At 37.1% G+C, this 15,905-nt stretch overlaps 1 protein-coding gene across 1 annotated transcript; it reads left to right on the forward strand.

The window, feature by feature from the left end:
* The first annotated feature begins 9,680 nt into the window (after positions 1 to 9,680).
* Positions 9,681 to 10,313, forward strand: LOC121441295 (claudin-34-like). The gene has a single exon (XM_041642433.1). The coding sequence runs from the start codon at positions 9,681 to 9,683 to the stop codon at positions 10,311 to 10,313; it is 633 nt and encodes a 210-aa protein (XP_041498367.1).
* Positions 10,314 to 15,905: the final 5,592 nt, after the last annotated feature.

Genomic DNA, 15,905 nt, shown 5'->3' on the forward strand with positions numbered 1-15,905 from the left:
TTTCCTTTCTCCCTTCTTTTTCCCCCTCTCCCCTTCCTCAATCCCCACACCCACTCCTACCCACCCCCATGCTCCCAACTTTTGTCTGGTGATCTTGTTTAGGAGAATCTATATATGTTTGTCTTTGGGCTCACCTTATTACTTAGCTTCTCTAGGCATGTGAACTATAGGCTTAATGTCCTTTGTTTATGGCTAGAGTTACCAATGAATGAGTACAATGAATGAGGGGATCCCAGGTGTCCACTGGGATGTTCCCATCTAGGTCCTTGGGCAGCAGAGGAGAGGGTGCCTGAACTGGCCTAGCCCCACTATCACACTGATGATTGTCTCAAATATCACCATAGAATCCTTGTCCAGTGAAGAATGGAGATAGAGACAGAGACCCTCATCAGAGCAATCGACTGAGCTCCCAAGATCCAGATGAAGAGCAGAAGGATGTAGAAGATGAGCAAGGAAGTCAGGACTGAGAGGGGTTGGTCCTCCCACTGAGACAGTGTGCCTGTTCTAATGGGAGCTCACCAAATCCAACTGGACCAGGACTGAACAAGCATGTGATCAAACCCGACTCTCTGAATGTGGCTGACAATGGGGGCTGACTGAGAAGCCATTGATATAGGCACTGGGACTTGTTTCTACTGCATGTACTGGCTTTTTGGGACCCGAGTCTATTTGGATGCAAAGCTTCCTAGGCCTGGATGTAGGGGGGATGCCTTGGGCTTCCCAAAGGGCAGGGTTCCCTGCCCTCTCTTAAGGAGAGAGGGCTAAGGGGGGGAGGGAGGGAGAGGAAGGGGTATGGGAGGAGGGGAGGAAGTATAAATTTTTAATGGAAAAAAATAAATAAAGCTAAAAATATAAAGAGAGGGTAATTTTTCTATCTCAACTGTCTATAACTTTTAGCTCTAATTCATCTCAGTTCCCATTCCATTTCAATTCTCTGCTAAACTCTTTTCCTTTTTTTTTCTTCTTTTTCATTTTCCTACTTCTGCTAATTTCTGGGATGTTTCTCCTCTAACTTCTCCCTTAGCTTCTGTTCCCACTTCTGTTAACTTTCTTTGTTCTTAACCAGCTATTAAGACCCACAAAATCTTGAAGACATAGGTAACCACGCAACTTATATAAATATACAAGGGAAGTTTATGGACCTTGGCCCATTAGCATTTTTGTCAAATGTTAGTAAGCTTCAATGTTAGCAAGCTCTGATAAATTTGGTGCTTATCAGAGGCACCAATGGAGGTTTGTCTTCTTCTGGGCTGTAGGTATATGGTTAATTATTTTTCTTGAGAGTAAAACACAAGCAGTAAATATCCTGACTTAAAATCATCAGTAAACTGAGTTGAAGTTGAGATGAGGCATTAGGAATTTTTTCAAATGCAAGGTTAATTTTAGGTCATCACTTTCCTTATCTATAAGTGAGTTAAAACCAGAGCATGCATATTTTTTTTTCTGTCTATCTGAGAAGCTGTGAATCAATAGCTTTGGGAAAATAGTAATTCTGTGTCCTTGGATATCTGGGAAGGTCTTAAATGGAATGCTTTTCCCTGGACCCTAAATGCTGAACAAATGCATGTCAACAAAGATATTTGTAGTAAGGCAGATCTCTATGTTTACATAGGAGAAAGGAACAAAGACCTAGTAGTGGGAAGCAGGTTTCTTGACTGTGTGACTGTCTTCACATATAGCCCAAATAGTACTGAACTGTGGGAGATAAATACCAAATTTTAACAAGCAGGAGAATAGATACAGTAAGAAGTCTTACAGCAACAAACAGTCATTTTATTCACAAGGTAATAATTCTAATATGCCTTGCATTATGGCTTAATCCTTTATACAAAGCACATTGCTCTGATAGGTGGACATCAAGAAAAGATTGCCGAGTAATTAATGTATAATGTGGTGGCTTGTAGCATCTTTTTACTAAGCAATATGCAAAACTTTCTTCTGGTATATTTCAATATAGTACAAAGTGCACTGCACCACAAACTATAATTGTTTACACATTGTAATTTATAAATGTGCTTGAGGAGTTTCTCCCTTCATTGCAGTTATAATATCATTGACTGTAGGATTCACCTGGAACTCTGAACACATCTCTGTTGAATTAGCCAGATGCTTTCTTTGAGTGTTGATGCCAAGTCTGTTTTTCAACTAAGGGCAAAGCATTTCTATATGAACCTATGGTGACCCTTCTCATCCACACCACTGAATTCCACTCCCTGGCCTCTATAAGCTTTGTAGCAATAAAATGAAGCAAAATGCATTCCACTCAGCTTCAAAATTTCTTATAGTTCTTTACTGTCCCAAAGGGTCTCAAAATCTATAGTCTTTCATGATACTCAAGGAAACTCTTAACTGTAACCCATTGTAAATTCAAGAAGCAAATCATATACTTCCAACATAAAATCCAACTCTATATGACTATGAATTTTCTCAAATGCCACCACCTCTAATGACAGAGGATAGAAACTACACTTCAAAGAAAGAGAAAACAGGAAACAACTGATAGCAGAATTGAATCAGTCAGGTGCATAATGACCATGAACAGGAAATCCCATTACTAAACACCAAACACTGCAAATGTTGAAAAGGAAATACATCACAAAAAAAGCACAGGCCATGCCACAGTTCTCCCCAACACCCTATCAACAATGTCAAGACTCAAACATTAATGACAGAAAACAGATAAGTGAGATCAAGTTGACACTTGGAATTTGATGACACAGTAGAATTCTCAGAACTAGCAGTAGCCAACAATAGCTCAAGTGCTCAGAGCTCACTGTGAAGCCAGCAAAGGGCATCAAAGGACAAGAGAGGAGCGGGTTCCTTGTCTGCCCTACTGTCCTATGTAACTGGATTTCCTGTCACGTCACCTACTATCAGTTCACTTGACAGCAGCATCTCTGGTTAGTAGAGCTTCTACTCTTCTACATCTTTACTACTTGGTCTGCATAATGAGGTTAAAAACTCATTCATAATAAAATTTACTGGTCATTTTCAGTGTATAGTAACACAGCAGAAAAATAATCCATTGCTGTGTTGTGAAACCATCTATACTTTCCATCTTCTCTAAATTCTATACTTATCAAATGTCAGGTCTTATTTCTCCCTGTGCTGGACCATAGTAACCATCATTATGGTTTTCAACTCTGTAGGTTTTAACCCTCAGAGGCCACCTTACTATAATCCCATGATATTTGATATAATTCCTGTCTTATTTACTCTTCAATTACTGTGGAGACATTGTGGTCAAAGAAACTCTCATGAATGTAAGCATTAAATTGGAGAGTTGCCTACAGTAATAGAGGGTTAGTCTGTAATATGTCTGGAAGCAATGAATCCATAGCCATAGCTGAGAACTCACATCTGATCCACAAATTACAGACACAGAGAGGAGAGAAAGAGAGAGATCTGGTATGGGCTTTTTAAACCTCAAAGCCCACTACAGTGACTCATTTCCTCTTACAGCCCCACTCCTTCTCATCCTTCTCAAACAATCCCACTATCTAGGGACAAAATATTCACATATGTGAATCTATGAGGGTACTTCTTGTTCACATTACACATTCTACTCCTTGGTCTCTTAGGCTTTGTAGCACTATTGTAATGAAAAATGCATTCCATCCAGCTTCCAAAGTCCCTGTTGTCCCTCCACAGTCTCAATACTGTCTTGAAGGGCAAAGTCTCTCCTGAGACTCATCTCTTAACTAAAACCACATATAAAATCAAAAACCAAATTTCATACTACGAATATATAGTGGCACAAAATATACATTACCATTCCAAATCATAAAAAGGGGCATAGTGAGGAAATAGAGGACCAATCCAAGACAAAAAGCCGTCAGGAAATTCTAACTCATGTCTCTCTATGCCCTATGGCAAAGGATATAGATAACTCTTCCATTCCAGCTTTGCTGACTAAAACACATTTCTCTGCCTTGTGCTGGTTTTCTACTTGGTCTGCAGCTCCTCTTGGCAGGTATCCCATGTCTTTTCATTTCCAGTACCTTGGGGTCTTCAATGAATGCCAGGTTTCACTTTCACATCTTCACAAAATGGCCTCTCTGGGCATCCATGCAGGAACTCTTCTGCCATAGAGCCTGTCTTGGTGTCTTTTCCTAACTACAATGGGAGTATCCATCTTGACTTTAAACCCTAAACCATGTGGTTGATATTTCCAAGTTATAGTGTTTGCTGGCTCTTGATCTAGGTCCATTCCATGAATTAAGTTTTCATAAGATTTCAGTTACTGATGATTTTCTTTTCTGGTTAATCTTTCCTTTAATTCCTGTCTAAAATTAGGAGCTTATCTAGATGGAGTCTTTCCTTGAGGGCAACATTTTTTATTACATTTTTAATCAGGCTTTTCTTTAAACTTCTCATCTGTTTGAGAACAGGACTTGGCTCCAACATTACATTTTCTGGTATTTTTTACCTTCTAACTATAAGTTCTATATTTCTATTTTCCCTATTTTTATTTTATATCTGCATAATAGAGATCACTAATGACCATGATTTTTAGTCAATACTAAGCTGTCATAAATCTCCTATGTCAATGACATTAATCCAAAACTTCAGTTTAGCCTCTGGCAAATTTTTCGGAGAATGGTGGAAAGATGCCATATTCCTTGCATATGTTTTTCAAAAAGGCTATTTGAATGGCTACTATATGATATCTTCTGAAAGCTTTGGCCCAATCCTACATATCCCATGATGCTCTCAGCACTACTATCTCCAAAGCTCCTACTAGGAGCTCAGTTTAACGCATTTAACCACTTTTCTAATCCAAATCCAAGTTTTTCATATTTTTCCAACAAACTGTATGATAAGGCAAATGCCTGAACTTCTGTTCTAGTTAGTGTTCTAACACTGTGAAGAATATTAGAACACAGAACATAGAAGACTATGACCAAGGCAGGTCTTATAGAAGAAAACCCTTAGCTAGAAGCTTGATTTCAGTTTTAGATGGTTAGTCAATGATTATCATGACAGGAAGCAGATAGGTATTGTACTGGAACAGTAGCTAAGAACTCATATCTGATTGAAAATTTCAGGTAGAGAGAGAATGTGTGTGATACTGGGCTTGTCATGGACTTTTGAAACCTGAAATCGAACCCCAAGTAATACATCTGCTTCAAAAATTCCATACTTCCTCCAACAAGGCCATATCTCCCAATGTATCCCAAACAGTTCCACTAACTTAGGACCAAGAATTCAAGCATATGGGGCTATGGTTACCATTCTCATTCAAACCACCATATTTTGATTGGCTTATTTTACTTAGCATAATATTCTCAAGGCTCCTTCATGTTGCCACTTCTGTGAGAATTTCTGTCCTTCTCTAGAACATAATTAGGGGTAATCTATAATCAGTACAGTTAGTCTTCCATTTACCATGTTTCAGTATGGTTATGATTTTTTTCCAGAAAATGTCCATATATTAAATCCTTGCATTCTACCTGATGGTGCTATTTTAGGACATTTGGAGGGAGATATCAAAAGGCATGCTTTTGAGGATTTCTCGACACCCTAAGTTCCTACTTTGTCTTTTATTCCTATCCATTATAAGGTAAGTAGCCGCAGTCACCTAATACCATCACAGAGCTATTCTGTTTTTTCATCCCTGAAAATAAGAGTCAAAGTCTATAGATTGAAATATCTTAAAATGTGACATAAATGAAAAGGTTCATACCCCCCTTTAGTTTTCCTCTGATATATAATGGTCATAGCTAAAAGATAACCAGTAGAGAAGATCTAAGTTATGGTGTTTCAACAGCAAGATGCCAGTATTGTGTGAAAACGAGCTTAGTAAAAGCTGTACTCAGAATTTTAACTTTGATGTTTACTTGTCCCTCTCTGCCCTCTAGAGCTGTTAGTCTTTTCTACTAATGTGTTACTTGTGAAAGCCATGTTTGTGAACTCCAAATCTCTTGCATAGAGCTCACCATCATTGTCTTATTATGTGCTGAGTACTTCTGGTTCTTCTCATCTCCTTTACATGCACAGGGCTGCCCCACCTTCTATCTTAGGAAATTCTATAACTCCATTCCGAACTTTCTGAGGGTGACCATGTACAAGAAGCTTTTGAATAATTTAGGGTTATAGAGAGAAGGATGTGTCCAGGGAAACACAGCAGGTTTTTTGAAACTGTTTTCAGTAGAATCTCTGATTGGAGCATTTTTGTTAAAAAAAAAAAAGCATCTGTATTCCTTTACCACACCAACCCTGGAGAGCACAGGAAGCTCATGAAGTAATTCAAGAATTACTATTCATTTTCTTCTAAGTTCTATTCTTATAAGTATATCCTAGTATCCAGGTACAGGACGAATCTAGAGGATCACAACTTGAAGTGCATTCTGGACTCCAGAATGATCTTGAGGGCATTTAGGCCTATTTAATGAGGTCATTTCACAAATCACAAGAAAAAATCCTAAGCAAAAAAAATGTATCCATGAACTACTCTTGGAAATAAGACAAGATTGTTCACCTTTCAAAATAATGTTCAGTAGCAGAGTGCTTTTCTAGTATCCATGATGCCCCAGATTTAATATTCAGCAACACAGAAAAATGCATTTAGGATTATCAGGTCAAATAGAATGATGGTTATTAATAAGGCCCTTTATAAAAAGTTTATGGCTATAACAATAAGATTCTTAGCTTCCAACTTTAACAATCCTTCACCTTATGCCACTGACCAAAGTATTACTAAGAAAGCCCAGACACTCCCCCATACATTTTCCAAAGATTGATTTGGATGACTTCTCTAGCCTCACTCTCTCTTTTCACCAATAACCACTCCTGTCATTTGTCTACACCCAAGATTAGATTGATAATTTGAGCCTTCATTTGAGAGCAGGTCTCAGAAAAAAGGTGATATCTTTTCTCATTTCTAACATCCTAGTCCTCCATTTGATTGAGTTAGGGAAAATGTCCTTTAAGTATTTCTCCCCAAATGTGGTTGTTGTCTTTTTCTTTTTCTCAATTAGAGAATTTATTTACATATATGCCCACACTGACTACTAGAGAGACCATATTTAATAAGAACCATCTAGAAATCATGCTATGAGTGTAATTTATGACATTTACAGGCGATTATTATAAACTTAACCCCTATTGCCTCTAAATACTCCTTCTAGATCAATAAAAGAGGAAATGCCTTTTGATCCTTGTTTCTGGTTATTAAGTTCTCCCTCCCGATGTAGTAGAGTGTTGACTTCATGGACCTGAGTTCTATTTGGCACACCTTGAAATAGAATCTTAAATTTTCTTATTGGGGGTACAATGAAAGGACTCACGTAAATACTTTCTGAAAAAGCATCGGTAAAAAAAATTCTTCAGATTATTAGGGTATAGATTAATGGTAGAACATTTCAGGAGCTGGCAATAGTCCTGGGAATCTACCTATCTACATTTAACACACACACACACACACACACACACACACACACACACTCATATTGCAAGTGTCATCACCATAAAAAAAATCTTACACATTATGTATTGTGGACAAGCATATAACTTCAGCACTCAGAATTTGAGGAAGGGTTGTTTCATGTCTGAGACAAATTTGGACTACATATGAAGTTGGAGAAAAATTTGGCTTACATTGTAGGATCCTGCCCAATATAAACAAAAAAAAGCAAACAAAAAAGATCAATGAGAGAAACAATGTGACAGAATTTTGCTTAAAACAAAGGTAGATCACCCTGATTCCAGGGACTCAAATTTATCACATTTAATATCTACCCAATAACTTTTTTAAGTTATAAACTGATTGGCCCATTAGCTCAGGCTTCTTATTAACACTTATAACTTATATTAGCCCATTCTACTATATATTAGCCACATGGCTTGGTACCTTTTTCAGCAGGGCAGGTCCCATCTTCCTTCTTCAGATGATGGGTAGGACTGCGGAGGAATGTACTTCCTCCTTCCCAGAATTATCCTGTTCTCATTGACCCACCTCTACTTCCTGTCTGGTTGTCCTGCCTATACTTCCTGCCTGGCTACTGGCCAATCAGCATTTATGTAAAACATAATTGACAAAATACAGACAAATCTCCTACATCACTTTCCCCTCTTTTTTTTTAAAAAAGGAAAATATCCATAGTCCATTTTTTTCGGAATGTGGGCATAGTATTTCAGGCTACTTCCAATTGTTTGAGGGCTCAGATAATCTTATGGGAACCTAAAGAAAATTTAGAGTTATGATCAAGTCCTGACTGTAGTATCCTGTGAGGCTTGATCATCTCAGGCAGCATCTTGAATCTGTTCTGGATATAGAATTCAGACATCTGGGTCATCTGTTCCTACTGGAGATTTTTTAGGTCGTCAATTTTTCTTTTTTTAATTAATTAATTAATTTATTTTTTCATTAAAAATTTACACTTCCTCCCCCCTCCCATTCTGCTGCCACTTCCCCACGTCCCCTCCTCCCTCCCCCTCGCTGCCCAATATGTTTTAAGATCGACAGCAGTACATACAAACATGAATGAATAGATATGTGACATCCACACATGGAGATGGAACAATGAGTGAATACATTTCTTTCAGTACTCACATGCATGTCTACACCCACCTTCAGGTCATAATCTCCTTCTTAGGTATAGTGCTACCCACACTGGATAGGTCTTCCTACTGCAACTAACATTAAAAAATAATCCCTCACAGGCATGCCTATAGACCAACGGAATCCATACAATTCCTCATTTAGACTACCTTCTCTGATCATTCTTATATTGTTTCAACTAGACCATCAAGACTAATCATAAAACTATAAATGTACTTACAGTCGCTTTGTATTTTATAATTGTCTAGGGGTAAGCATTATCCATGTTCACAAATTTTCTTAGGAATTGATGTATTTTAAGTATTACAGTGAAATAGGTTTTTTAAAAGATAATGTATAATATGTTACACATTACATATAGCAGAGTAAGTTAATTGTCTATTACATTATAAGTTTCCATTCATTTATTATCTTTCAGCATTGATGTGCGGGTGTATTGTACTCAGCAAATGTAAAGGAAGTTATAAAGAAGCTGAAAACTTCCAGATTTACTTCTAGGTATGTAATACTCAAATAACTGGTGTGAAATAAGTTCTGTATGAACTTGACACCATGCTTTCTCCAGGTTGAATGTCTTAGCACCTACTCAAAATAAATGACAACACAATGTATGCATACAAAGTTTCATATTCCATGCTCATTCATATGGTGATGTTCATAACAGGTAAAGCTTTGAGCTAATCCAAAGATCCAAGAACAATGAATAATGAAGCAATGTGACACATCACTATGAAAAACTTCTCACACTTGCTAATCATGGGTGTCCCTTGAAGATATCATGCAACTGATCAGATGTAGGGTCTCATGTCTCTCATACTAGCCCTTGGATAGGAAAGGCAGTGGGAATTCCAGAAGTTTGTGGCAAATGCAGAATTATACAGTGTAGAGGGTGTGTTGATTAGATTATCTACCTGCCTGAACAGATTGACACAGGGACCTTCTCAGGCTTTTCTCATTCCACATCCATGTCAGCAGATCTCCATGCAAGGCTCACTCTCTCATATATAATTCTTTCTCCTTAGTACTTTAAACCTGAGTATCCTGTCTTTGTCCTGAGTAACTGTCTTCATATTCTCCTGTATACCTTTGCAGATCTCAAGTATTCACTGTCAGCATCATGTTGATGAATATATACAATCGCCAATTGGGAGGTTTTGCTTTGACCACAGTGGCCTGCCTACTTTGCGTCATCTCCATGGGGCTCCCTCAGTGGCGAGTGTGGTACTATGAAGACCCTATGATTTCTAAGCCTACAATGGCTTTTGTGGGCATATGGAAAGCCTGTGTTTTCCACAAAGGCAACAACTCCAGCAACATGAGAGTATGTCACCAATACAACTACCGTGACTCCTTCATTCCATTGTACATTCGAATAAACCAGCACCTGCTGCTGGTGGCTAGCTTTCTTGGGCTTTTTGGGAAAATCACCACCAGTATTGCTTTTTGTAGTCTGTGTATGGGAAGAGTGTGGAGGAATGCCACCGGCAATCTATTTAGCCTTTCAGGGATTCTGAACATCATTGCTAGCAGCTTTCTTTACCTTGCTGTTTTGTTCAATTACATATCCATCATGCGTAAATGGGGGATTGCCTTTCCAACCTCTTTCAATATGTCTTCTCACCCAGACACTCAGAAGATTGGTAGTGCCATGTTTCTGGCAACTATAGCTGCAATTTTCTTTTTAATAAGTGGCACAATTTGCCTTTCTTCAAATTTAGCAATTGGCAAAACTCCCCATTCTAAAATTTAAAAGTAAATTTTTATCTTACACCACCTTGAAAATCCAGCAAAGATAGCAATCATTTGTCATTATGTCTACATAAATTTGGAAAGATCTCAAAGTGATGCCATATGTGGCCTGTGACAAAAATAGTCAAGTTGGCCTCCTCTAATCTTTTTTGCATGTTCTTCCCTCAATTCATTATTTGTATAATGGGCTTTCATTAAATAAAATCTTATTTGAATTGTCATATAAAATCTGTGTTTTCTTTGCTGTCAACAAAAGTAAATAATACATTTAATTTATATTGAAATGAGTGTCAGAGTACATTAAACTCTCACATTGTTCTTGAATACAAGGATAAAAACAGAATATGGACTGTTTCCCTCTGCCCTCCTATCTATCTATATCTATCTACTCTAAGTCTCTTCCTAGGGAAATTTATTCCTCCTCCCTGATCCACTACTTTGTAGCTAGCCTTTGGTTCTATGGGTTGTAGTCTTCTTAATGAAGACGAATCAACTAATATCCATATATACAAAAAACTAATTCATAAAATATTTTAATTTCTGTTATCTCATGGTGATTATTTCTTAGTTCAATCCATTTACTTAAAAATTTCATTATTTTGCAGGGGAATTGGTAATGCACACCTTTAATCCCAGCACTCAGGAAGGAAAGGCAGGCAATCTCTGTGAGTTTGAGGCCAGCCTGGTCTACAAGAGCTAGTTCTAGGACAGGCACCAAAGCTACAGAGAAACCTTGTCTCAGAAATAAATCATTATTTCAACTTTTAACAGCTGAGTAACATCCCATTGTTTAGGATATTCACATCTTTTTCTATTCATCCATTGACAGACATCTAGGGTACTTCCAATTAATGGATATTATGAATAGAGGAACAATAAACATGTTTGGTTAAGTGTCATCTTCTTGAATCATAATTCAGAAGGGTGGAACCATTATTTTTTCTTCTTTTCTATCATTTTCTTTGGGATGTAGATCCAAGCCTACATATGTTTTCACCACCCTAGACTGTGGGCTTCCTTAGTCTCCAAAGTTCCCCTCCTCATTGTCCATGCCTACTGCCCTTTGATTGCGATAGTCTTTCCTCAAACTTTGTATGTTATTTTATTCCCTTCTCTTTCACCTTCTCCTTTTCTGGTCAGCTGCCAGATTTATACCTTGCCTATACCAGTATGCTAGTTTTATATCAACTTTACACAAACTAGTGTCATCAAAAGGCGGGAGCCTCAATTGAGAAAATGCCTCCATATGATCAAGCTCTAGGCAAGCATGGAAGGCATTTTCTTAGTTAGTGTTCAATGGGGGAAGGCCAGTCCCATTTTGAGTGGTGTCAATCCTGGGTTGGTGGTCCTGGATTCCATAATAAAGCAGGCTGAGGAAGCCATGGAAGCAAGCTAGAAAGCAGTACCCCCTTCAAAACCTCTACATCAGCTTCTGCCTACAGAATCCTGCCCTGTTTGAGTTCATGCCTTGACTTACTTTGATGATGAACTATGATATGTATATATAAGCTGAACATACTCTTTTCTCCGCAAGTTGCTTTGGTTTCATTGCAGAAACAGTACCAATAAGACATTTTCCTGAATCATTTTACTAGTCAGTCAAAAATACCATAAGGAGGAATTTCCATGGTGATGTATGGTGTCTCCACTGGGACACTCCATGATTCCCTAAAACACTCCTTTTTTGCCTTTTATTTCTGTAATGTGAGGAGAAAATAACCTGTCCCTGCATTGCTAGACAGCACCACTTGGCACCTATCCTGGGGTTTGTTAAAGAAGTTGCTTAATGGGTCATTCAAACTGAGATTGTAACTTTTGCAACAACTATCAGTGTTTTTGAAAGAATATCTTGGGTTCATTTTTCTCTAGTCCAAACTTTAAGATAAAAGAAAAAAACATAGAAAAATCCACTGGATGGATGCTCTTGTGACCTCAAAGACATTCTAATACTTTCATTTGAACATTAAAAAAATCTTCTGTTCTGTCTTCCATGCCTATAGCTTATTACTCTAAAAGCCATTATTTCTCTAATAACTATTAACATGCCATCTATCTCACCTCTGTGACTACTCACAAGCTATGAATATCTTTTACCTCTTACTTCTGGCTGTTATTCAAATGGAACTGTCAATTTTGGGTCTTCTACTAAGGACCACTGAGTGTGTATCCAAGGTACCACATGAGCTAATCCACTCATCAATAAGGTGTCATATTCCATCATTACCTTAAGTCCCTAAATGGCAGTTGGGGTTACCTCTTCAAAAAGGGAAAATGTTATGGACATGAGATAGAAATAAGACAGGCCACTCAGGGGAAGAAATATAAAATATGAAGTTCCAGAAATGTCCCTAGTTCTGAGCCCTAGAATTGCCAGAAGGGAACTCTAGTATCTTATTACCTCCTAAATGAGCATCCTTGTCTATGTACTTTAACTGAGGGTAGGGTCTGAAATTCAGTTCAGACACTGATCTCTTTGCTGATCGTTAGAATGGGATCACTGAATTTGCTTTATGTAAATGATTTGTGTCTATTCCCTAGTTTTATTACATATCCTAAATAATTTTAAAGTTACCTTTTTAGAGAGAGAAATCTCATCGGAATGAATAGACTGTACCTCTAGGTGGAGACATGCTTTTTCTTCTGTCTGAAAAGCTTCACCAGTTGGGCCATTTAAGCACATGGTTAAGGGACCATTTCTAGAGTTGCAGATTCACCTAGAGAAAAGGCGCTTTCCCTCCCAAAATACCTATTGCCCAGTCCAGTTCCTATGAACCACTATGAGGCTCTTTGGCTCTACAAGTATTTCTGAATTCAAAGGCATAATCCTTTTTCCTTTTCTTTTTGATCTTTACCAGACCCCAAAGATGTTTAAAGCTACCCAGTACTTTAAGGCTTCCTGACTCTTTCTCTAAATCTCCCCATCACACCACTTGGCTTTCTATTGTCAGGTGGCTGTCCTAGATACAGGCTTATCTGAAAGGTAAGATGTTTTGCCTCCTTTTTGTCTCCATTCTGTCCTCTACACAATTACCATATTACAAATTACTTTCATTGTGGATTTTTAAACTCTAATTCATTGTTCTTCAGCTTATGAAAAGAGGAGGCATTCCCTATGTACACTATACCTTTAAAGTTTAACAATCATCTTTTTAACAGATTTGTGCATTTATTTTGTAAGTATAGAAAGACTGCATGAAGTACTCATTTACACTACTTACATCATTTATCAGTATAGGCCAGAAGAGAGTAGTAGACCCTCTGGGATAATAGTTCCATAGAGTTGTTAGCTATATTTTGAGTGCTAGCTATAGAACCTGGGTCATCTGCAATAGTAACAAGGGCTCTTAAACACAGAGCCATTTCTCTGGCCTCCTAGAAATTTTTCTTTGCCATCAAATCCTCAGAGTGTTTAAACTCCTTCTCTATGTCCAGGAAGTTGTATTTGTTTTTTTATTAGTTTATTTTTGCCTTTTTTTCTGTTTACCTTTCTTATTTCTTTATTATTACCTGATGCTGAAGTTGTATAATTATTCTGGTTTTAAGAATCTAGAAATACTTAGTATTGTATTTGAAAAAAAGTATGTTTGCCTAGCAAGCAAAAGGCCCATGTATCACCCTAATCATATTAACTAATTACTTTGCTAGCCACCAAAATAAATTAGCTATTGAATGCTTGTTGCCTTACTTTAGTTTACTTTAGCTTTCTTGATTCCAGGTTAATTTGGATCTGGTTTGATCAGGGGAGACCTCCTGAAACTTGACACATGGTATTTATCAACAAAGGTTATAACTGATCTTTCCAGAATTTAGTCATTATCTCAAACTTTTTCTCTTGGACTCTAAAAACACTTCATCCACATTCAGCAGGAAGCTTTTTAGAAAACACAACATCCACATTTCAAAGAGAAAAGGAGGTGTGGGTAGTCTTCGGTTATTTTCTGGGTCATGGATGTTTGTTATATTTAGGGAAATATAGAATAAAAAGACAACTATTAATTTCAGATATTTTGCATTGTCATGGATTTTTGTATATGGGCACAAACTCAAAAGTCAAAATAGTTACACTGTGTATGTGTTTTTACTCTTTTTAAAAGTACTTTTGTCTATTGATATAAACTTAAGGTAATTTTTGTTATAACATATTGTATATGTATTTCTACCCTTGTTTAAAGGATTTTGTATATTGATAACAATTTAAGGTTATTTTGTTACAACATTATATATATATATATATATATATATATATATATATATATATATTCTTTTTTTAAGGTAATTGTACCTATGCAGTTCATTTAAACATGTAAGGTAAAATTCTAGTTTTTGAAAGCTGAACTATTTAGGATAATCAAGAAATATAAGTCAGTAGTTAGTTCTCTATAAGTTTGTAGATAGGCTGGGTATACTTTTCAGATCATATAGAAATATATTTTAGATAGATTGTCTTCACATCTTTCAAAGACCTATAAAATATGGTATTTAAAATGTTTGTTAATTTAAAGATTTTCATGACAATGAGACATGTCTGCTCCTGGCAGTACCAATTTACTTCAGAGAGGATGGACACTGAAGAAATTCCTTATGGAATTCGCTGTCATTGTGGCAATATTAACCATTTGGGCAAGAAATTCATTTTGCCTGTACTAATTGGCTGTATGTTGTATAAAGTGGACATGCAGGAACCACAGGGAAATGACCACTGAAGTTTGGCTAAACAAGGATGGATATCCCTTAAGGGTTTCTGCTTCGCAGGAGAAAAGTCCAAACATTCTGCAGGACACAGAGTAAAGTGACTGGAAAAATGCCAACATAGGTAGGACAGTCTTTCCAATTTCCTGCTTCAGTGTAAAGTTTGCCAGATGCTATGGGCGTGTAGGCTGAAGATACATTCCCAACATTGCAAAGTAACTTTGGGTGACTATCCAGGCAGTCATATGTCTCTGCCATTTCTAGAGATTTTAGAAGTCACTTGCAATGCCCTTTTTGTTTACTTAAATTATATTATATACTTCTGATGCCTTTGAAAGAGTTGAAGACTAAGTAGTATTAGTTACAGTTTTCAATAGAAATGACAGAAAGTAAGTCAGGTACAAAATTTTGGATTTACTAAGATAGGATAGATTATGGAGCATTTTCTTTAAATTTATCAGGCACAGATGAATTGGAATTCAGTATATTGTGAATATAATCTTTACTTGATAATTGTTCTTTTTGTATAGAGTCTTACTATGTTAAATTTTTTCATTTTGGTTTAGAAAGAAAAAAGAGAAAATGTTGACGAATATAATTTTAAGGTATCTTACTTTCATTTATACTGTATTTGTTTAACTGTGTGAAGCTGTGATTATTTGCCTGTCTAAAATGCCTGATGGTATAATAAAGAGATGAATGGCTAATAGCAAGGCAGGAGCACATTGGAGCTTGAAGGCAGAGAATATAAATAGAGGAAGAAATGATGAAGAGGGAGAGAAAGAGAACAAGAAGAAGAAGACATGAAGGGTCAGCCACCCAGCCACCCAGCAACCCAGCCAGTGACAGAGTAAGACTGAAAGTAAGATATATGGAAGAAAATGAAAAAGGCCAGAGGCAAAAG

This window comes from Microtus oregoni, unplaced genomic scaffold (assembly GCF_018167655.1).
Source record: "Microtus oregoni isolate MIOR12 unplaced genomic scaffold, Mior012 000074F_ref0000038, whole genome shotgun sequence".
Taxonomy (NCBI): Eukaryota; Metazoa; Chordata; class Mammalia; order Rodentia; family Cricetidae; genus Microtus; species Microtus oregoni.

What these genes read in the sequence shown, in the direction of transcription:
- LOC121441295 (XM_041642433.1), top strand. Translation starts at nt 9,681, where the DNA reads ATGTTGATGAATATATACAATCGCCAATTGGGAGGTTTTGCTTTGACC.